Raw genomic sequence first — 23365 nt, forward strand, 5'->3', positions numbered from 1 at the left:
CCAATTGTTTGTAATTGTTTACACAAAAAAAAAAAAAAAAAAAAATCTATTTGGTATATCAATAAGTAAATCATATCACTTAATTTTTGTTAACAAAAAAAAAGTATGATTTCATTCTATGAAAGATAACTTTTTTTTTAAAAAAAAAATTTTATTTCAAAATTGGAGGTTTACATGCTCAAATATATATACCCATTAATAAAACAAATCATATCAATAATTAAATAAAAAAATAATATAAAAATATTTTTTAATTTTTATTTTTTTATTTTTTTTAAAAATTTTTTTTTAACTTTTTTTTTTTTTTTTATTTTTTTATAATAAAAATATTTTTTTAAATTTTTTTTTCTTTTACGATTTTGTGTGCTTTCTCTCACTCAATATTACATAACTTTATATGTGTTGCAATAAAATTTAGAAATAAAATAATAACAAAGAAAAAAATAATAACATTATTGTTATTTTTTTCCTTTTATTTTCGTTATTTTATTATTAAAAAACTCCATCAAAAACAAAAAAAATTACACACAATAATACAAAATAAAATATTTAAAATAACAAACCAACAAATTTAAAGAAAAATATATTGTTTTTTAAAAAAGTATTTAAATTTTACTTTTCTTTATTATTTTTATAATTATTTTATTTTATTTTTCTTAATAAAGGAAAAACTAAATTTGTTATTTATAAAAAAATATGTATTAATTAAAATTTTAATTAAAAAAAAAAAAAAAAAAACTTTATTATATTTAGGTAGTTAGGAATAACCCAGTAATATTAAATAGTAGTAGTAGTATAATATATAGAAGAAAACAAGATTAGTAAATATAGTAATAATTAATCATAGAGTGAGAGAGAATTTTAATAAAGTCAAATTCCTCTTCCTTTACACAAAACCAGCAGCAGCAGCAGCAGCAACAGCAACAACCCTTTATTAAAGAGTTTTTTAAAAATTTTATTTTGGCTATATAGCATTTCTACCTCCTTATTTTACCTGTTATAACCGTAGGTTAAGTAGGAGGATCTTGATGGAAGGACCTTTACGTATTAATAATCCCAAAAACAACAAATCAAATAATACAAGTTTAGATAATAATATTATCAATAATAGTAGTAATAATAGTACGACAACTGATAATATAAATCTAAACAATAGTATCAACAACAATAATAGTAATAGTGAAAACAATAGCAATATTGTTAATAATAATAATAAAAATGATAACTCATCAACAAAAGAAAATAAAATTAATGGCAACACAGAGGAGGATGAAGATGATATACACAGCAAAAGAAGTCAAAACACCACCGGGGGTGGAGTTTATACCATGGATACTTCGTTGACAGGAGATTCACACTACAAAAAAAGAAAGAATATTGAAGACGAAAATGAGGTTGCCCCATATCATCCTCATAAAAGAGCCTCATTTAGTATAAGTAAGTCATCAGAAATAAAATTTATTTATGCAAAAAAAAAAGCTAAATATTAATATGTTTTTTTTTTTAATTTTAATTAAGATATCTCTCCAACTCAATTACAAAACGATTCAAATTTAAATATTTTTAACTCAAACAATGCCATTAACAATAATAATAACAACAATTATAATAATATTTTACAAACAACCACAACATCATCATCATCAACAGATAGCAATATTCATTCACCAACACAACAATTACAACAGCAATTACAACAACATGAAAATCAACAACAACAACCAGAAGAAATAGAAGAAATAAATAGAGAAAGACAAGAAAGAGATAAAATGTTACACGAAGAAGTCGATCTTGATAGCTATAACAACTATAATAATTATAAATATGGAGACGGTGAGGAAGGTGAAAACTATGAAACATTAATCCATCACCACAATCGTTCAGCTCATTCCGATGAAACCACCAACAACGAATCAGGCTCACCAAATAGAAATAAAATGTTGGCTGATGAAGATTTAATTAATCAAGACGATAATAATAACACCGATGGCGATGAGCCATATCACCAAAAAGAAGAAGAAGAAGAAGAGGATAAGAATGCAAACCAAGACTCTGATTACCATGAACATCAAAGTACCGATGACGATCATATGAAGTCTGATGGTGAGAAAGAACCAGAATCAGCAAGAAACTCTGGTGAGCAATTAAAAATGGGTCATAAAGATGAATCAACTGTTTCAACTCCACAACATGCCTATAACAATGAAGACGATGAGGATGACGAAGAAGAATATGACGTACCACTTAGAATTCAACAGGTCTCTAACAATAAACTTCCCAAACTTAGTCTTAGTAACTGTTGGTTAAAAGTTATACCAACTGATGTATGGTCACTTTTAGAAATTCGTGATTTGGATCTTTCAGCCAACCAACTAAAGAAAATTTCCAAATCAATTGGCCAATTGGTCCATTTAAAGCGTCTTCGTTTGAACCACAATCAGTTAACAGCACTTCCAAAAGAACTCTATTCATTACCAAGACTAACAACACTTTATTTAAATAATAATAATTTCAAAGTGGTTCCAAAAGAAATTAATCGTTTAACAAGTTTAAAAACTTTAGATCTTAGTTTTAATCAAATTACCGACATTTCACCACAATCCAATATCAATTTAATGACCAATCTTGTTGAACTTCGTTTACGTTACAATCAACTTTCAACTTTACCATCAAATATGTTGGAAGCCACCCATCTTCAAGTACTATGGCTAGAAGGTAATCGTTTGCCATTAAATAAAGCCATTCTTAAGAAATCACCATCAGAAATTCTTTCTTTCCTTCGCGAATATAAACCACCAAATAAAAAAGCCAACGAAAAATCAATTAAAGGTATCCATAATGTTTCTGCAGCATTGCCACCAATTGATACAGCCTCGACTATAGCAGTAGCTCAAGCATTTGCACAAAAAGAAATGGATATCAAAAAAAGAAAGAAAGAAAATTTCGACGACATTAAAAAACAACATATCGAAACAGAATTAAAATTAAAACAGTTAGAGGAGGAACTTCAAATAGCGAACGCCAAAGCCACTAAATTTGAGGAAGAGGCTTCATTTTTACAACAACATTTCAATAATCCAGCCGCTCCTCAAGGTGGAGGTAACACCCAACATTTAAATTTACCTCAAATACTTTTAAACCAACCTCATTTAGGTTGGGATCATCAACCAAATGGTGGTTCACCAAACATACCCACACCTCCAGCAAGTACCTCACCTGTATTAACCGGTCAACAGGTTGTTAATGGTATTTCGCAAATCTCATTACTTTCACCCACAAACAACCCACCCTCACCAATTTCTGTATTTAATCAACAGCCACCTTTACCAACCCAAACCTTACAACAACAAAACCAAAATGGTTCAAACTCACCACCACCACAACAAAAACAACAACAACAACATCAATTAAATAACTCTCAACAACATCTACCAATTGTACAAATAAATCAAAATAATAATAATAACAATAATTTAAAAGATAATTTCCCAATACCGACTCCTCCAACTAAAGTTATTGAACCCGAAAAACCATTTGAGTGGGAAGTTCCACTTTCTGAAATTGTTATTGGCGCAAGAATTGGCAGAGGAGGTTATGGCCAAGTATTTAGAGGCTCATGGAGAGGTACCGAAGTTGCAGTTAAAATGCTTTTCAACGATAATGTAAATGCCAAATTAATTAGCGATTTAAGAAAAGAAGTAGACTTACTATGTAAATTAAGACATCCAAACATTGTTTTATTTATGGGTGCATGTACAGAACCAGTTTCACCATGTATTGTAACAGAATACTTATCGCGTGGTAGTTTAGCAAATATTTTACTAGACGAAAACATCGAAATGGATTGGGGCTTACGTTTACAATTGGGTTTTGATTGCGCTCGTGGTATGACCTATTTACATTCTAGAAATCCAATTATCATTCACAGAGATTTAAAAACCGACAACTTATTGGTCGATGATAGTTGGCAAGTTAAAGTAGCTGATTTTGGTCTCGCAACTGTTAAATCCCATACATTTGCCAAAACAATGTGTGGTACAACTGGTTGGGTTGCTCCAGAGGTATTAGCAGAAGAAGGTTACACAGAAAAGGCTGATGTTTATTCGTATGCCATTGTTTTATGGGAACTTTTAACTAGATTAATACCCTATGCCGGTAAGAACACAATGCAAGTCGTTAGATCTATCGATCGTGGTGAAAGATTACCAATGCCTTCATGGTGTCCACCCAAATATGCAACACTTATTAATAGATGCTGGGAGACCGATCCACAAAATAGACCATCTTTCCCAGAGATTTTACCATTGATGGAAGAGATGATTTCAGAATTTCAAAGTGAGAAAAGAGATGCCATTTCTCAAGGTAGACCAATTCCTTATGTTGGCCCTCCAGAAAAGAACCCAGCAATTCTTCATCACCAACAAAATAAACTTTTAGAACAGCAATTGATCTTACAGCAACAACAAGCTCAACAACAACAACAGCAACTACAACAATTACAACAACAATTAGAGCAACAACAAAAAATTCAACAACAATTACAACAACAAATTGTAAATCCAAATAACCCAAATAATTTTTATTTCCAACAGCAATTACAACAACAACAACACTTTCAAAATCAATTACAACAGCACCAGCAACATATATTACAGCAACAGCAATTTCAACAACTTCAACAACAACAACAGCCATATTTATATCAACAACCATCTCAAATAGTAAACAATAACAACTCATTATCTCCTGCCGCAACAAACACAAATAATAATGAAGATCAAATGAAAATAAGTGATAAAAATTTAAAAAAAAAAATAGATGGCACAACTCAAGATAATTCAAACAATAAAAATTTTTATAAGTCATCAATACCATGAACAATTTAAAAATAAAATAGTATATATTTATATTAATTTAAAAAAAAAAAAAAAAAACAATTTACCAATCGAGTATTCAACACCTTTTAAAAAATACTTTTTATTTATTATATTATTTATAATTTAAATAAAAAAAAAAAATTCAAATTTACATAAATCTATAAATAAATCTAATAATTCCTTAATATCAAATCAAATGTTTAAAAACATATAAAAATTATAATAAATAATAAATTTTGTAATAGATTTAAAATAATAACATTTTACAAACTTTTCAAAATATTCTTTAAAACACACGATCATTTAATTATTATAATAAAGAATAGATACAAAAAAAAAAAATTTATATCTATCCCTAATTGTATATATATATTTTTTATTTATTTCCTTTTTATTATAATAAAAAATAATTCATATAATATATAATATTTTGATAACATTTAAAATTTTGAAAAAAATCGAATTTCGATTTGTAGTATATTGCAAAAATCTTGCTTTTTTATTATTCAGAGTATTGCTGATTCAAATAATAGATTGTAAATACATTAAATATCTATTATATTAATATAATACACACAAAAAAAAAAAATTTGATTTCATATTAATTTAAGTAAAAATATAATAAATATTCTTTAGGGAAAAAGAATGTGTGTTGGTGTGTGTAATTAAAATTATTTTATTTTTTTAGGGGTGAATAAAGATGTAAGGTATTTAAACATCATTTTAGCACCATTTAAATGTCTATTGGATGGATACAAAAGTTATCAACATTATATTATAATAACAGAAAATAATAAAAAATAAAAAAAAAATAAAATAAAATAAAAGAAAAAAATAAAAAAAAAAATTGAAAATGAAAACATTATTAATTAAAATATTTTTTTAAAAATAATAATAATATAACTATATTTAATCTATATCTTTTTTTTTTTTTCTCCAATCATGATTTACTAATTTTAATGTAATCTAATACCCATTTTTCCTTTGTATATTAAATCCATTATATTTTGTATAACTTTAAATTAGATATGTTTAAAGCCTATTTCTTTACATTTTTTTTTTAAATTTATTTAAAAAAAAACAGTAATTTCTTTTTTTTTTTTAATTCATTTAAATAAAGTTTTGTTTTTGTTGTTTCCATAATTTTCTTTTTATTTTGCCATTAATATATTTGTTTAATTAAATAGTTTATATGTCAGTTACTTTTTTTAATTTTTTTTTTTTTTTTTTTTTTTTTTTTTAATTTTTTTTTTATTATATTATTAAAACGAAAAAGTAACTCAGATATTTACCTTATTTATTAGTAAATGGGTTTTAAAAAAACAAAAAAAAAAAAAAAAAAGAGATCTCCAATAATAAATAAATACTATTCAACCTTATTATTGTTATAATAATCGATATATGATGCGGTTGGGGCCAATTTTTTGATATCATATCAATCCAACCCTATTAACAACCATAAAATTTTTAATTTATATTTTTTTTTTTTATTTTTTTTTTTTTTGCAAATTAGATTTTTTCTTTTTTATTTTTTAAAAAATAATACTTATCATTCAATCTCACTCCTATCAACCTTACAAGAAATATTTATTTATTAAAAATTATTTTTTACTCTTTTATAATTTTTTATTATTTTTTTTAAAAATAAATATAATATAGTGTATGTACGCATTTGGTAACTCAGTTTTTTGTATATTAGCGCAAAGTGTAATCAAAATAGCCTAACACCATATAACAACATCAAACCACAACAATTAAATAGAATATAACTTCAACACACATAAATATATAAACCACATTCATTCTATTCTATTCTTTAAGATCTTTTCAATTATAAGATCTCCATTTTAAAAAAATTAAGTGGTAAAATACACAAATATTTGCATCATTTAATTTATTAATTCAATAATTAAACAAAAAAAAATTAAAAATTAAAAATTAACAATTAAAAAGGTATATACCCTGATAACAATTATAATAATTATTGTTTCTTTTTTTAAAATAAATAATTTTTTTTTGTTATTATTATTTTAAAACCACTCATCAGTTTCAATAAAAAAATTATTTTAAAAAAAAAGAATCTCTGATTTTTTTTTTTTTTTTTTATTTTTATTATTGGGTGTTTGGATATCCAAAAAAAAAAAAAAAAAAAGCATAATATCAAATCAATTATCTATTTTCTTTTATAATTCACACACAACAAAATAATGGTATAAAAGTCGTTATCACCTCCACTACCCTTTTTATTATAATAATAAACACAAATAGACTATTAAAAAAAAAAAAAAATTCAAAAAAAATAAAATTTTAAAACATTTTTTTTTTATTTTTTTTTAATTTTTTTTTTTTTTAATTTTTATTTATTTTTTTTTAATTTTTTTTTTAATTTTTTTTCATCACTCCAAGAGAAATCTTTTTTATTTATTTTTTTTTTTTATAATCAAATCAATAAACAATCAAAAAAAAGGAAGGAAATAAAATATTAAATTAAAATTTATTGTAAGTGTGTGTTTTTTTGTTTTTAAAATAATTTTATGATTTCTCTTATTTATTTTTATTTATTTTTTTCGATTACACGATTACATACACACAACCAACAACATATCTTTATTATTATAATAATTTATTAACTATATGTTGAAATTTTATTATATTAATAAATTATTAATAAAAATTAATATCTAATCTTTTTTTTTTTTTTTTTTTTTTTAAAAAAATAATTATAAATAACAAAATAATAAATAATATAATTAAATAACATATTATATAAATAAATATATAAAACATTATACGAATTTCTACTAAAATATTTTCTATTTTTTTTTCTTCCCCCTTTATAAAACACACAATTTTTATTTTTTTGTTTTTTTTTTGTTTTTTTTTTATTATTTTTTTTTTTTTCATATTTAATATATTATATCAATAATTAATTTTTAAACCAATAAAAAAAAATAACGATTACATTTAAAAAATAATTTTAATTTCATAATTTTCAATAACATTTAAACTACTCATATAACTCTTTATTATAAATTATAAAAAAAATAATTATATATTATAAACAACAACACCAACACACACCAACACACACCAACTTTCTTTCACACAAAATATTATAAACAAACACAAAAAAAAAAAAAATATATTTTATTTATTTTTTATTTTAAATTTATTTAATTATATTTTATAATATTATATTATTTTTTAAAATTATTTTTTTAATTATTTATTATAAAATTTTAGTTACATAATAATAATAATTTTTTATTTTAATTTTTTATTTATTTTTATACCACATTTTAATTTTTAAAATATCAACTAAAATTTTAATTACAAATTTAAATACATATATATTTTAAAAAATTCATCCACAAAATAATAGTGTTACTTTAATAATTATTAAGAAAAAAGACATCACCTAGTTAGTAGAATAATAGTAATAACCACTCCCCTATAGGAATTATATTAAAATACAATGTCATCATCATTTCTTCTTTACTCAGGAAATGGTTTACAAAACCAACCATTACCTTTTGCACCAAAAGATTTAATCAACAATAGCAATAATGGCTATTTGTCCGTCTCCTCCTCAATCAATCCCTTATCATTATCATTATCATCCAACTCCAATTTCTCAACTCCATTAAATACTAGTAATAATAATAGTTTTTCTAATAGTCCATTAAGCACTAGTACTGGCATCAACAATTGTAATAATAACAACAACAACAACAACAATATCGAATTGATCGATATTGAGCAATCATTAAAACATTGTGGTTGTCGTAACGCAAAGGAGTTAATTCAATTAATTCGTTCCGATGCTATTGAAAATTTAGAAGTTTCATGGCCAGATGATATGGGTTTATGGTATATGAATACCATTAAATCACACGAAGTTAGTCTTCAAAATCTTGTCGAGGGTGTCAAAGTTGGACCACATTTACTCTTATTAGATCCAACCTCAGCTCGTTATGATCTTTCAAAGAAACAAAAAACCATTGTAGTTAGATCAACAAACATCAACGCACAATCAAACAACCTTTCATCAGAAGATGACGATTGCTATGAGGACGACGAAATTGGTGAAGATGGCGAAGTAGTTAGATCACCACAATCCAAATTCTCACTTCTTTTAGACGAAAGCGAAAAATTCAGAAAGAACTTTAAGAAATCATCAAGATCAGCTTTCAAGAAAAAGAACAGTGCTCAGTACACTGGCGGAGTAGATCAACAACAACCAAGTAGTTATTATGGTGGTGACTTTGCTCCTAATACTCCTCCATCGGTAGGACCAACAAAATTGGGAAAAAGAAGTTGGGGAAGCAATGTCAATCAATCTTCACAACAACCCTCACAACCTTCACAACAACAAAATGGTGTTCAACCCGATGAAGATTTAGATGCAAGTTGGCTTGAGGAAATTATTTCAAAACGTAATAGACAAACCCCTGAAGTTGTTCCAGATACATCCAATTATCGTAGTCCTTCCCCGTCATTAGGCAGTTCATGTGGTTCTTCTAGTCCTGGACTTGGTGATGAATCACCAAACAGTGTCGCTGGTGGTGGTTCAAGTGTTAATACCTCTACAAGTAGTTTATGTCCGCCTGGTGCCACTATCGACTCGGCCGAAAGAGCAATTTTAGAGGGTCAAATTCACTTACCACCATTATTAAGACCAAGGCAATATCACGCATGTAAAACTCCAAAAGAAGACAGACCACAAAAAAGAAGAAAGAACCATACTTCGTTATTCTGTCGTCATTGCGGAACCACCGATACTCCAGAATGGAGAAGAGGGCCAGATGGCAGAAAATCACTCTGTAACGCATGTGGACTTCATTATTCAAAATTAGTAAAACGTGAACACATGGCCGTTCCACAAATGTCTAGAACCTTTGAATTATCTGAAATTTTAAACCCAATTGATAACTAAATATTTAGTTGGTAATTAATTTCAAATAAATCCTTATTAATCACAAAAAAAAAAAAAAAAAAAATTATCTATTTATCAAAAAAATGTGTTTTTTTTTCATCAACATCAATCTAATCACATTTTTATTTATAACCAATCAAATTATTTATCAATTATATTTTCATTAAAGAATGTGATAATTATTTTTTCAAGTAACAATAATTAAATAGAACTCAAACATTCACAAAAAAAAAAATAATAAAAAAAAAAAAAAAAAAATTAAAATGGAATAATACAATCAATAATTATTATTTCATCATGTATTTTTAAAAATAATTTATTTATTTATTTTCTATTTTTTTTTTTTTTTTTTCCACGCCTATTGATTTCGACACATAAACACAAAATAACCACATCCGCACTTAAAAAAAAAAAAAATTTTGGAATGCGAAATAAACAATCGCACAATCGTTGTTCCCAAGATATTTTGGTAGTTTCAGAGGGTTACAGTTTTAGTTTTTTTTTCTTTTTTTTTTTTATTTTTTTTTTAAAAAATAAAAAATAAAAAAAAGGAAAAAAAAGAAAAATATTTATATTTTTCTTCCTGGCAGCTTTTTTCAAGCGACCATAGGAAAAAAAAAAAAAAGATTTTTTTGATAAAAAAATTTTATTTTTTCTTTTTTTTTTTTATTTAATTTTTTATTTTTTTTTTTTGGTGGCGAAATTTAGTTTCTTTTTTATTATCATAATAATCATAATTTAATTTATAATATATATATTTTTTTTTTTTTTGTAATAATTGATTGTTATAATAAATTATATAATTAAAAGAAAAAAAAAAAATGACAAAATTAGTATTATTCTTTTTATTAAGTTTAATCGCCACTATTTTTTCAACTCCATTAGATGACTATGTTAATGCTCCTGATGCAAGGTAAATTTTTTGATAACTTTTTTTATTATAATAATAAGTAATAAAAAATAAATAGTAAATAAGCAATAAATAAATAAAAAAATCCAAATTTTATTTTATAATAAATTAAACCTTGGTGTGATATTGTCAATTATCTTTTTTTTTTTTTTTTTTGCTAGGTATTCTCTTTCTTTATAAAAATTGAAAGATTGATTACCTAGCGAAGAAAAAAAAAAAAAAGATTATTGATAATATTTAAATTTATTTGAAATAAATAAAAATTATAATTTATTATTGTTTTATATTATCATTCACTGTGTAAACTTTATACTAATTTTTTATATTATCTTTTCAGTTATAAATGGACTTTAAATAATACTCTTAAATACGAAACCTTCACCGGTTATATTATTGAATTAAGTAGGTGTTTTTTTTCTTTATTTTTTCTATTTTTTTTTTATTGGTAACTAATTCATTTTTTATTATTTAGCATCACAAACATGGATGACTGAAAAAGAATCAAATTGGCCAGTTTGGAAACATTGGGTTAGCGTGTAGGTTTAAAAGATAGATTTAAATAAAAAGTTACATATTAATATATTTTACTAACGCAAATTATTATATTATTTAGTTGCGTACCAAATAATGTTAATACAAACACTGCATTTTTATATATTGATGGTGGTTCAAATGATAATTGGAAAACCCCAACTAAAATGGACTCAACCAGTAAGTATTTTAAAATACTAAATTAATAATTTAAAGTATTTATTAACAATTATTTTGTTTTATTTGAAATTTTTTTAATTGTGTTTATTTTAATATAGTTGAAATTGCTTGTCTTGCAGCTGGTTCAATTGTTGTAGGTGTTACTCAAATTCCAAATCAACCAATTATCTTTAGTAATGATGGTCTTCCAAGATTTGAGGATCAAGTTATTGCCTACACTGTAAGTTTTTCATTTTATTAAATTTTAATATAAATTATGACTAACTTTTTATTTTCATAGTGGAGAAAATTTTTAGAAAACTCAACAGATGATAATGCAGTTTGGTTAGCTAGATTACCAATGACCAAAGCTATTGTTAAAGCTATGGATGCTGTTCAAGAGTTTGGTAAAACTATTGGTGAAAATATTCAAGATTTTATTGTTGCTGGTGCCTCAAAGAGAGGTTGGACCACATGGACTACTGGTGCTGTTGACCCAAGAGTTAGAGCTATTGTTCCAATTGTTATGCCAATTTTAAATATGGTACCAAATATGGGTCACCAATATCAAGCTTATGGTGAATGGAGTTTTGCCTTAAATGATTACACTAATGTATGTATTTTGTTTATAAAAAAAAAAAAAAAAAAAAATTGCTAATAATAATAATAAAAACAGGAAGGTGTCATGGGTTATTTACAAGGTCCACAAATGAAAGCTTTAGCTGCTATTGTTGATCCATTCAGCTATATCGAAAGACTCACCATGCCAATTTATGCTGGTATGTTTTCGTTTATATTTAGGAATATTTTAATGATTCATTACTAATACTTCTTTTTTTTTTAAAACAGTTTGTTCAACTGGTGATGAATTTTTCCTTCCAGATTCAGCTCAATTCTTCTGGAATAATTTAACCTATACCCCAGAAAAACATTTAAGATTAGTACCAAATGCTGAACATTCATTAACAGGTCACCAAATCGATATTATTTTATCAATTGTTACATTCATTAAATTAAATGTTGCAGAAACCCCACGTCCACAATTTACATGGAATATTACATATTCAGATGATAACAACAGTGGTACAATCACAATGGTCGTCAGCGAAGGTAGCATTGCACCATATAAAGTTAAGGTTTGGGATGCTGTAACCGAAAGTACAACAAGAAGAGATTTCCGTCTCATTACTTGTATGGACCCAACCAAATGTGTTCAATTTGTTCTCTGGAAGCCAACAGATATTAAACCAACCTCACCAGGTGTTTACACTTACACCATGTCAAAACCAAACAAAGGCTGGAGAGGTTTCTTCCTTGAAGCTGAATACATTTTTGCCAAACCATCAGTTAATGATGAATACACTCTTAAATTCACCACCGAAGCTGCAGTTGTTCCAAATGTTTTACCATTCGGAACTTGTCTTGAATTAGATGGTTGTGGTGATGGTACCAATATTCCACCAATTGATTCAAGTGATAGCAGTACCGAATAAATGAAAAAAAAAAATCAATCAATCACACATTTAACACACATATTATAAAAAAAACAAAAACTGTATTTTCTATTTTAACATTTAAAATAAAAAATAATAAAAGTAAAAATAAAAAAATATAAAAATAAAAAATTTAAAATATTTTTTATAAATATTTTTAAAATATAATACCTGTATTAAAAAAATTTTGATAAGTTATTTCGTTTATAACGATTTTTTTTTTTTTTTAAATTTATTTTTTTTATTAATTTTTTTTTTTTTTTAATTTTTTTAAATTATTTTTCACACAGCTTGGTGTTTTTTTTTTTTCATAACCTTAATTTAATATATTTATTTATTTGTATATCCAAAACTTTAGGTGTAAAAAAAAAAGACAATAACAACAATAGTTACATAAATATAAATTTAGCTAAAAGCGCTTTAGTTATTTTCTTTTATTTATTTATTACCTTTTTTTTTCTTTTTTTTTTTTTTTTTTACAAATAAATAAATTATATAATATCATAATAATAAAAGTATTGTAGTAATAATAGAATAAAGTAATAATAATACTAAAGTAATAGTAATAATAGTAGAGTAATAATAATCATATAATAATAATAATGTCATCGAATCAAACTGATACACCAACAACTACACCAACTACACCAGCATCATCATCATCGAGTCTTGGTGAGTTTATACCACCACATGAAAGTGCAGGTGTTGGTAATCTTTTATTTCTTTTTATAGCATACTTTTTGTGTGGTGCAGTAGTATTTATTGGTATGAAACAATATATTTCATTTAAAAGAATTCCATTTTATGCAATATTTTTTTCATTTTTAGGATGGTTTATTTGCTTTTCAATTGCATATTTAGTACCAATAGACATTATAGTTGTAAGTAACAGTAATAATATAAATTAATAGTCAATCGTAATATATATTAATTTATTTTTTTTCAATTTTTTAGACAGATCACATTGAATGTGAGTTTAATAAATATAATAATACAAATAGCGAAGTCGATTGTGATGAGCCAATGACCTATTTACCATCAGGTATTATGAAATTACAATGGAGAATTTTATATTTTGGTACCTTAATTTTATCATGGTTAATTTTCCCAATTCTTCAATCATTTTCAACAGCAGCAGACTTTAGATTATCAGAGCGTATAAAGAGATCAATTAAAGAGAATATCGTTTTATATACATTTATGGCAATAGGTGGTCTTATTGGTGTTATTGTAATTCTTAGTGTTAAAGAGATGACTCCAAGCAGTTTCTTAGATTTTATTATGGTTTTAGCAAATGTTTATGGTGTTGTCTTAATCGTTATTACTATGGGTTATGGTTTAATAGATGTACCACGTAATTTGTTTAGAAAGGGTAGCCACTATAGTATTTTACGTAATTATCGTGTCGAGGCTGTAGTATTGAAAACAGAGTTAGAGGATACAAGAAAGAAATTGGTAGAACATCTCAAGCTTATTAAAACTCTTTCAGATAGGGCTGGTCAATATGATCCATTCCGTATCTATTTAGATATAATTATTTCAAAATGCCCACTCGAATATGACTCTGTTATTCAAGAGTATCATGCTGACCCATTACCAGCTGGAGCTGATGAAGAGATGTTAAGCTATAAGAAATTGGTTTGTGTTCATTCAACACTTTTAGATTTAGTTGACCGTACTCACTCTGCAGAGGTACTTTACGAACGTCTTTTAGGTAAAGCTTTTGCTATTGAAGATATTATAGAATCAAAGCAAAACATTAGACAAAATCCAGATGTAGAAAAAGGAATCGCTTGGACATTTAAACCAATTACAAATAACAAAGCAGAGTATATGTGGCATATGTACATCTTCCCATATTACTATAGATTCATGGGTTTCATTTGTTCATGTCTTTCTGGTATCATAGTTTGGAGTGAAATTGTTTTGGCTGTTTCAAGTAACCCTAAATATTCTCCACTCTACCGTGTTATTGTCAGCTCAGAGCCGGGTATCGGTTTGCAAATATTTTGTTTTATTCCATTAATCTATATGTGTCTTTGTTCATATAGTACTCTTTTCAAATTACGTATTTCAACCTATTATAGATTGGTACCACAACAAACCAACACTTTTAGTATTATGTTCAGTGCAAATTATTTATGTCGTCTTGCCGCTCCATTGGCTTTTAACTTTATTCAAATCTGCCACACCAATGATAATACAAACCCACTTATTAAATCACCATTTGATGTTGTTATGGGTGATATGAATGCTTTTGGCGATAATGGTATCGGTAAAAAATTCACAGTATTTTTCCCAATTTTTGTAATTGTCGTTTGTGTAATCTCATTCTTTAATTTACACAAGAGGATAGCCGCTTCGTGTTGCATTCAAAGTCTTAGAATTGTTACTGATACATCAGAAGGTGCTGTCGACCAAGGTTTAAAGATTCTTAAACAAGAGCGTGAGGAAAGATCATTAAATGGTGGTGTTGCTCCAGTCAAAACTCGTCTTAATATAATGAAGGATATGTTTGTTCAAAAGAAAAAGGGTACCTTAATTCCAAATCAAGATGGCGCAAATGATTCACCATCAAAAAATATCGATTTCTCAAATAGATATAAAAATACAGCACCAAAATCAAATATTGCAATTGCAAATCTCTCAAGAACTTATACATCAAAGTCTGGTAATGTTTATTCAAATCAAAAGGAAGATAATGATAGCGGTTCAGGTAGTTCAATTAATAATCTTTTCTCAAACATTTTGGGTGATAATAAAAATAGTGGTAATAATGGCGCAATATTAAATTCAAATAAATCAACAACCGGTGGTAAAGATAAGCAAAGTTTAATTTCAAATTTTTTAAACAAAGGAGATTTTGGCTTAGATGATGATGACGATGATCATACCTTTGACGATATAGAAATGGGTGCATTTAAATCAAAACCAGGTAAAAAATAAAATTTAAAAATAAATATTTATAAAAAAACAAATAAAATTATTTAAAAATCTAAAAAAAGTAGATATAAAATTTTATTTATTTAAATTTTTAGTTTTCACTATTATTATGGTTATATAAATAACCAATAATTATACTACTTGTTATTACAGCGGTTAAAATTAAAAATTTCTTGCTTTTAATAATTGATAGGATTGAGTTATTTGAACCATATTGGGTGTACCATTCGCTTTTTTGGATAATACTTAAATTTGTTAATTGGTTTTTGTAAGGACTTTGTGAAAGCTTCTTTAAATAGTTGTGGTAATGACTGAGTTGATATTTATAGTTATTATTTGATGGACTGAGGGTATAAAGACCATAGTAATTTGAACCATTTAATTCATATAGTTGAATAGATTGGTTTAATTGTTTAATTATATCGGATTTATTTTCATTTGATTTTCTTTCATTTGCTTTAATAAGAGTGTTTAGAATCTTGATTGAGTTCTCATAGTTGTCTATAGATTCTTGTTGTTGGTTTAGTTTTCTAAAGCAATTACCTAGAATATTATAACATTTTGCTAATAGTGGTTCATTTGTATTACCTATAATGGAGATTTGCTTTATTGTAAAGTCTATTGAGGTTTGATATTGGCCCAGTAAATATGACTGGGTTGAAAGTTTTTCTAATGAATCTAAAAGGTTATCATTATTTGTTTTTTTAATATCATATGATTTTTTGAAATAATCAAATGATAGTTGATGTTCTTTTCTTTTATTATATAATATACCAAGGGAATAGTATGATTCGTCCAATTCTTTATGACATGTGTTGGTTCTGTGAATTTTCAAACGAATGTTGAGGGCTTGTTGTAAGTTATTTAAAGAGTTTAATAAATAGTTGACATCTATACCATCATCCAATTGGAAATAACATAAACCTATCATATGATAGCATGTACCTATATCTTTATGGTTTGATGATTTGAATAATTCTTTAAAGAGATTAATTGAAGTTTCGAATTTCTTTATTGCCTCGATATAGTTTTTTTCCTTATATTCTACCAACGCCATTTTGAAAATTGATTTTGCATAGATTGGTGTATTCTTTTCTGATTCTTGTTCAGAGTGGTGGAGTGATTTGAAAAATTCATTTTTTGCTTCAGTAATTTTTTCGTTTGCCAAATAAAAGTTGCCAATATTTAAATGAATTGAGGCAAGATTCTTGGTTCTGGTTTCTAAATTCAAAGCCTTATCGTAAAATTGTAATGGTGTTTCGTCATGGTTATTAAGATGGAAGTGACATAGGCCAATATAATTATAGGTTTCCGAAAGGGTTGTTTTTTCTTCACCAACATCTAATTCGCATTTACTAAAGTAGGCCAATGCTTCATTGAAGTTGTTACTCTTGACACATGTTTTGCCAAGTTCAAATAAAGTAAAAGCTAGTTCAAGATTGCTTGAGTTGTTCTTTTTTTTAATTTCAAATGCTTGATTTAAAATTTTAACAGAGTCTTGATAGAGAGATAATAGTCTAAAGCAAATACCATAGTTTTCAATTATCTTGAAATGTTCTAAAACCTTTTCATTGAAATTGTTGTAAAAGAAACGAATGTGATTAAAATAAATTCTCCATCCCTTTGGGTATTCACCACTTAGATTCATAGATTCAAATAAACCAATAATTTTACTTTGGTTTTTAAGAGAGTCTGCATTACTGATGATTTGGGTTAAGATAATATTTTGAATGTTCTTGTAGGTGTTGATATTTTTGTTTGGTAATTCGTTAATTATTGAAATTGATGACCAATATCTAATATTCTCCTCTAAATTATAATCTGGATTGTTTATAATTTTTGATAAAATATCGAGTGAAATATTTTCAGGGTCAAGGAATGGTAGAACGTAGAGCACTTCTGATGATTCTGGTTTTGCTTTAATGAAATCACAAATTAAAAATTTAAGTAAATCATTAAAGTCAAGTGGCTGGGAATTATCGGGTTGGTTGTTTTGAATTAAATATTGGTGATTTAATAAAATATTTAAAAGATGAATTGATATTGGTGAACTGAAATTACAGTTAGATTTAATTCCTTTTTTGTGTAAATAGTCATTTGCTTGTTCATTTGTTAAAAGCTGAACATTAACTGAAATATCTTGAATATTCTCTTTACTTAATAAAAGATTTTTGTTGAAACGACATTTACCGAGTTGAGATGTAATAATAACTTTGGTATTTGTTTTTGGGAGATAGTATAGGAATGGCTCGATGACATTAGGATCGCTGACATTATCAAAAATGAAAAAGTAAAAGGTGTTTGTTGAGTCCATTATTGATTTATAGAAATCGGTTAAATTGTTTGATGATAGGTTAAAATCATAGCCATTGGTTTCTTCACTATAATTCTTTAATAAAATACAGCCAAACTCCTCCATTATCATTTCCTTTGTATCTGATTTTATAAATAATACTTTTTGGTTGCTATATTGTTGTTGGACTATCTGGGGATAATATTTGGTGGCATAGTGCAAAGATAAACTAGATTTACCGGATCCTTCTTCACCAGTAATAATCGCCATGTGTTGATGTTTATGGATTTCTGCAATTGATTGTAAATAGTTGTTTGGGTCATAAAAGTCTTCATCATTAATATTTGGATTTTTACGAATTTTATATTCTTTAAAATTTGAGTCATCATCTTTGGATTTTAATAGTTTTTTGATTGATTTGGGGCTTAGGTCAATTACTCTTGATAGTCTTTGCTTTAAATTTTCAAGAGTGATAGATTGGTTGGTAACCTTAATTTCATATTTATCTTGGGCATTTTCAATTTGATAAAGATTTTTAAGTTCTTTTAATTGCGATGAGATAAAGAAATCGTTAAATGAATTGAAATAGTTTTTTAAAGAGAGCTGAATGAAATATTGATCGATTTTTAATACATCTGTTACTAATGAGCCACCAAAAAGATTAACCTGTTCAACTTTATATTTGACACCTTTAATTGGTTCATTGGTTGGGTTTTCTAAATAACCATTGTCATTATATTTAAAGTATTTCATAAAGCTTGAGAGTTGTGATGGTGTTATAAATGGCCAGTCTTTGATTAGTTTATATTCCTTTGGTTTACCAGTAAGATAGTCAAAGCATTGTATAATTGGAATTAGGGAATGATACTTTGTTGTTAAAAGGAAATCCATCTTTGAGTCATCAACTTTATCTATGCCCTCTGGGTATACTCTGTAGGAAGAGTTTCCATCAAATAAATGATTGTTCATACAGTTTACAAGATTTGGTTCCGATAAGTATACAGTAATATCCATACTAGTATATGGGATTGCTGGTTCTTTAAAGTCATCATAAACTTTGTATTGATCAAGAGCACCTGGACTATCGAAAACTACAGTTTTTACTTTGGTATAGTCGAATCTATAGAAGCAATAGTAATGTGCTAATTCTGATAACCAAGCACCTAACGAATGGCCAGTGATAGTTAAATTATATTTTTTTTCCCTGCAATGGTCAATGGCCTTTTTGGTAGCTTCTAATGCTTTCTTTTGTTGATGAGTATCTTCTTTTTTTAAGGTAATACCAATACTATCCTCTAAGAAAGATAGAGCAAAGTCTTTTAATGTGTTGGTAGATGTACCACGGAAAGCCAAAATTACATGATGAAGTTTTTTATTTTCATAAAGAGCATATTGAAAACCATTATCATTTTCAAAGCTGATGATTTTTAAATCTTTTAAATATTGTTCTGTATGTTCTAATTGAGTCTGAGTATATTCACCTTGTTTAAATATTTCGATGTCACGAAAGTCAATTGCTTCTTTTTCGAAATAACTCTTATCTAAATAGACATGACCTGATATTACACCGCCTAAAAAATATTTTTAAAGTTATTATATAATTTTTTTTTAATTATTTTTTGGAGGGTTTTTTTTTTCTATAACTTACATAAATAATCACTGGGATGATAATTAAATGATTCATTGTTTTTCTTTAATCTTTTAATAATTTTGCAAAATTTGATATCGAAACGATCTTGTTCTTCGCTCCATACCACATTACCAACCTTTAAATTTTTCTTTAAAAATATATAAAGATCATCAAGTTGTTCACCATTTAAAACTTGATTTGAAAAATCGATAATACCTTCTGGATAAGTTACAGTGTAAAAATAGTTTGACGATGATGAAGTGGGGGTTGGGTTTTTTTTGAGTGTTGATCTAGTAATTGTTGGAATATATGATGGTTCGTTCATATTCATCCTTAAAAGTATATGTATATTTTAAATTTTTGATTTTTTTGATAAATTGTAAAAAAATTTTATTTTTATTTTTTATAAAATTTTTTATAAAATTTTTTAAATTTTTTTTTTTTTAGATTTAAATATATAAAATAAATTATTTGTATAAAAAAGTTGAAATATAAATTGATGGTTATTATAAAAAATATTTATAAAATAATAAAATTTTATTTTCAAATTAAAAAAAAAATATTATTAAAAATAAATTTTATAGTTGCACAGATTCTATATTTAATATCTTTTTGAAAATTAAAAGTTTTTTTTTTGGGGCTTAGATATTAAAAAAAAAATTTTAGAAAAATGTAACCCCCAAAAAAAAAAAAACTATAAAAATTTTGCCAAAGCACCAAAAAAAAACATACACCACACCATACAACACTGCACCTTTTTAAAATTAACTAAACAAAATTCTTTTATTTAGGAAATTTAAAAAGAGTTTTATATTAAAAAAATATGATCGTGATAAACTGAAAAAAATTTGTGGTCGGTTTATAAAAAAAATTTATTTTATATTGAACAAAAATAATAATCAAAATGAATTAAAATAAGTTTATTTTTTAAATTTTATTTTTATCTTTTAAAATGTTTTAATAATAATACAAACGTTAATATAATTGATTTTTTTATTTATTATTATTAAAATTACATTTGATATTCATCATGTAAAGATTCTGTTAAAAACAAATCTATTTTAGCACCAATAATTTGATCAAACATACGGTCACCTGAGGCATGAATTTTGATAGAACTATCAAAAGCATTATTTAAATCTTTTGTGAATCTTTCAACAAAGTTTGGGATACAAGAGAAACCGCCAGTAATAACAAGTGTTGAAAGGGGATCTGGGTTTTGGATGAAACATTGCTTAGATTTCATTTGGTTGATGAATGATACAGTTTCTTCAACTACACCTTTAGCGGTATTATATTTAATGAGGCTTGGATTGAAAAAGATTTCTGGTGCAAAAACATATGGATCTCTTTCTTTAATTTCTTTTTGATAGTCATTACTTGCTCTAACAAGCAAGAACCAACCATTTTTAAAATTGGCTGTACGTTCACCGTAATAAGGGTCATTTCCAAAGAGGGTAGATTTACATTCTGGTGAATTAAATGATGCGAGGTATGATTCTAAATCTTTTCCACATACTTTAAGTTGAAGAGAGTCTACTTGATGGCCGTTATGATAAGCAGCTAAAACAAAAACATCTCTGCCCATCATTAAAACGATACCACTCTTTAAACCATGTGATTGCAATGATAATAAGCCACCATTTCTAAAGAGAATGAGATCATTTCTTAAGGATTTTCTAGTTTCAATTAAAGATTTACCACCATTTGAAGCATACACTATTGGGTTGATGATGAGTAAAATAGGTGCTGTAAGATTTCTTTTTCTTGAGGCAACTTGTGTGCATACATAATTTATCATTTCCTTTAAGCATTCTCTACTGAGTGCATCTGTTTTAAATTCACCACGTCTAACACAATCAGTGTTGTCATAATATGAAATGTTTGGACCAACTAACCAATTGTATCTATCGAATGTGGTCATTACATAATGTGGTGCATATTCTTGATGTTTACCTGCTTTTTGAACACATGACCCCAATCTATTTTTAGTGTCACCATATTTGATATACTCAGATCCAATATCAATGATTGCGACTTCATTTTTTAATATATATTTATGGATATTTGAATATGTTAAATACCAACTCTTAGCCTTTTGCTGTTTTGATGATTTGACATTAAACATTTTTTTAATTTGTTGTTTGGTGCTATTTACTTTGATGGAGCCCTCAATGTTTTGTTCAAAAGAAAAAGCTTCCATACTGTACTCTCTAATGTATAAACGTTTCCAAAGTGAATCCTTCTTGGCCACTCTTGAGAAATATTTGCTTGTGCACATTAAACGACATATATCTCTACAATTGAGTTTCTCTAAAATTAAAAATAATTGAAATTCTGGTATTGTTTCTAATTCCATTTCTTTTGGTTTTTGAGTATTTTTCTTTTTGGAATCATCTAATGATAGTTTTGAAAGAGTTGAAGCTGTATCATCAAATGATGGATAGTTAACTAGAAGCATTTGGGCTTTAACATAGGTAGAGATGGCACTTTCTAAATCTTTTTTATCTTTTTCCATTGAATCTGCTAAAAAGAATAGCTCTCTGGCTTTTTCTAATTCTTCCTTTTGAGTCTTACTTAATTCTTCACTTTCACAATCAATACGAAGGAACATCATATCGACACGAACGATATATTTTTCACCACTTAAAACTTCTTGACCACAATGTAGAGTATCATGATTGAATAAAATTGCTCTTCCAGTTACTGGTTTAACAGAGTCTTCTAAAATGTGCTTTTCTAATTCTAATGGATTGGCATGTGTAAAAAAATCAGTTGTACCACCTTCAAACTCTTCGTTCAAGTATACTTGGAGAGTATAAATAGATCTTCTGTTGGGTGAATCAGCAAAAACTGCATCGTAATGTGGTTTGAATCTTCCTCCTGGTAAATATTTACCAAATGTAAAGCAATTATCCAATCCAACTGGTATCCAAATACCACCTTGGTCAAATCCATATGGTCTAACACCCTCTAAATCATCTGATAAAAAAAGAGGTTCTAATCTTTCCCATAATAATTCTGATAAATTATCATTTTTTCCTAAATATCTTAAATTATTACGATAATGTGTTGGAAATTCTTTTTCAATTGTTACATAACCTTTTCTTTCACTTTCTTTAATATAATAGCTATAATTAAATTTTTTTTTTTTTTTTTTTTTTATAAATTAAAAAATAAATTAGTTTTTTGAAAAATATAAAATTAAAAAATAAATATTAATATCTATACATACTCGCATTCTTCTTTTGTTAATAAGTTATTAACTATAAAACCATTTGATTTTGATAGTTTTAAATTAATTCTTTCTAATTTGGAACTGTCGAATTTTTGGTCTGCATATTCGTTAAAATTTAATAAATCACTTCCAGTAATAATTCTATTTTCTGGTACCGATATTACGGCATCACTTTCCATTTTTATTTTACAAAATAGATAATAATAATAAAAAAAAAATAAGAACCAAAAACTATTTGTTATAACAAATTATAAGTTTTATATAAAAATAATTTGTGTAAAATTATAAGAAAAATTTTATAATAAAATTGGATTTTTTAAAAAAAAAAAAAAATAATTATTTTTAATAAAATTAA

At 26.0% G+C, this 23365-nt stretch overlaps 5 protein-coding genes across 5 annotated transcripts; 4 read left to right on the forward strand and 1 right to left on the reverse strand.

The window, feature by feature from the left end:
- Window positions 1–1028: 1028 nt before the first annotated feature.
- Window positions 1029–4877, forward strand: DICPUDRAFT_33484 (uncharacterized protein; the record flags this gene model as incomplete). The annotated part of the gene is made up of 2 exons (XM_003288014.1): window positions 1029–1437; window positions 1519–4877. The coding sequence occupies 2 exons, from the start codon at window positions 1029–1031 to the stop codon at window positions 4875–4877; spliced, it is 3768 nt and encodes a 1255-aa protein (XP_003288062.1).
- Window positions 4878–7327: 2450 nt separating this feature from the next.
- Window positions 7328–10114, forward strand: DICPUDRAFT_55210 (uncharacterized protein). Its single transcript, XM_003288015.1, has 2 exons — window positions 7328–7376; window positions 8335–10114. Exon 2 carries the CDS (start codon window positions 8353–8355, stop codon window positions 9811–9813), a length of 1461 nt encoding a protein of 486 aa, XP_003288063.1. The 5' UTR covers window positions 7328–7376; window positions 8335–8352; the 3' UTR covers window positions 9814–10114.
- A 520-nt stretch (window positions 10115–10634) lies between these two features.
- DICPUDRAFT_78889 (uncharacterized protein) lies at window positions 10635–12906 on the forward strand (the record flags this gene model as incomplete). The annotated part of the gene is made up of 8 exons (XM_003288016.1): window positions 10635–10726; window positions 11061–11125; window positions 11196–11259; window positions 11337–11434; window positions 11533–11654; window positions 11715–12026; window positions 12090–12192; window positions 12263–12906. The coding sequence occupies 8 exons, from the start codon at window positions 10635–10637 to the stop codon at window positions 12904–12906; spliced, it is 1500 nt and encodes a 499-aa protein (XP_003288064.1).
- Window positions 12907–13253: 347 nt separating this feature from the next.
- Window positions 13254–15952, forward strand: DICPUDRAFT_55212 (uncharacterized protein). Its single transcript, XM_003288017.1, has 2 exons — window positions 13254–13787; window positions 13861–15952. The coding sequence occupies exons 1-2, from the start codon at window positions 13509–13511 to the stop codon at window positions 15850–15852; spliced, it is 2271 nt and encodes a 756-aa protein (XP_003288065.1). The 5' UTR covers window positions 13254–13508; the 3' UTR covers window positions 15853–15952.
- Window positions 15941–23189, reverse strand: DICPUDRAFT_152270 (uncharacterized protein; the record flags this gene model as incomplete). The annotated part of the gene is made up of 4 exons (XM_003288032.1): window positions 15941–19713; window positions 19791–20104; window positions 20789–22903; window positions 23008–23189. 4 exons carry the CDS (start codon window positions 23187–23189, stop codon window positions 15941–15943), a joined length of 6384 nt encoding a protein of 2127 aa, XP_003288080.1.
- Window positions 23190–23365: the final 176 nt, after the last annotated feature.

The sequence above is a fragment of the Dictyostelium purpureum genome, assembly GCF_000190715.1.
Source record: "Dictyostelium purpureum unplaced genomic scaffold DICPUscaffold_121, whole genome shotgun sequence".
Classification (NCBI taxonomy): domain Eukaryota; phylum Evosea; class Eumycetozoa; order Dictyosteliales; family Dictyosteliaceae; genus Dictyostelium; species Dictyostelium purpureum.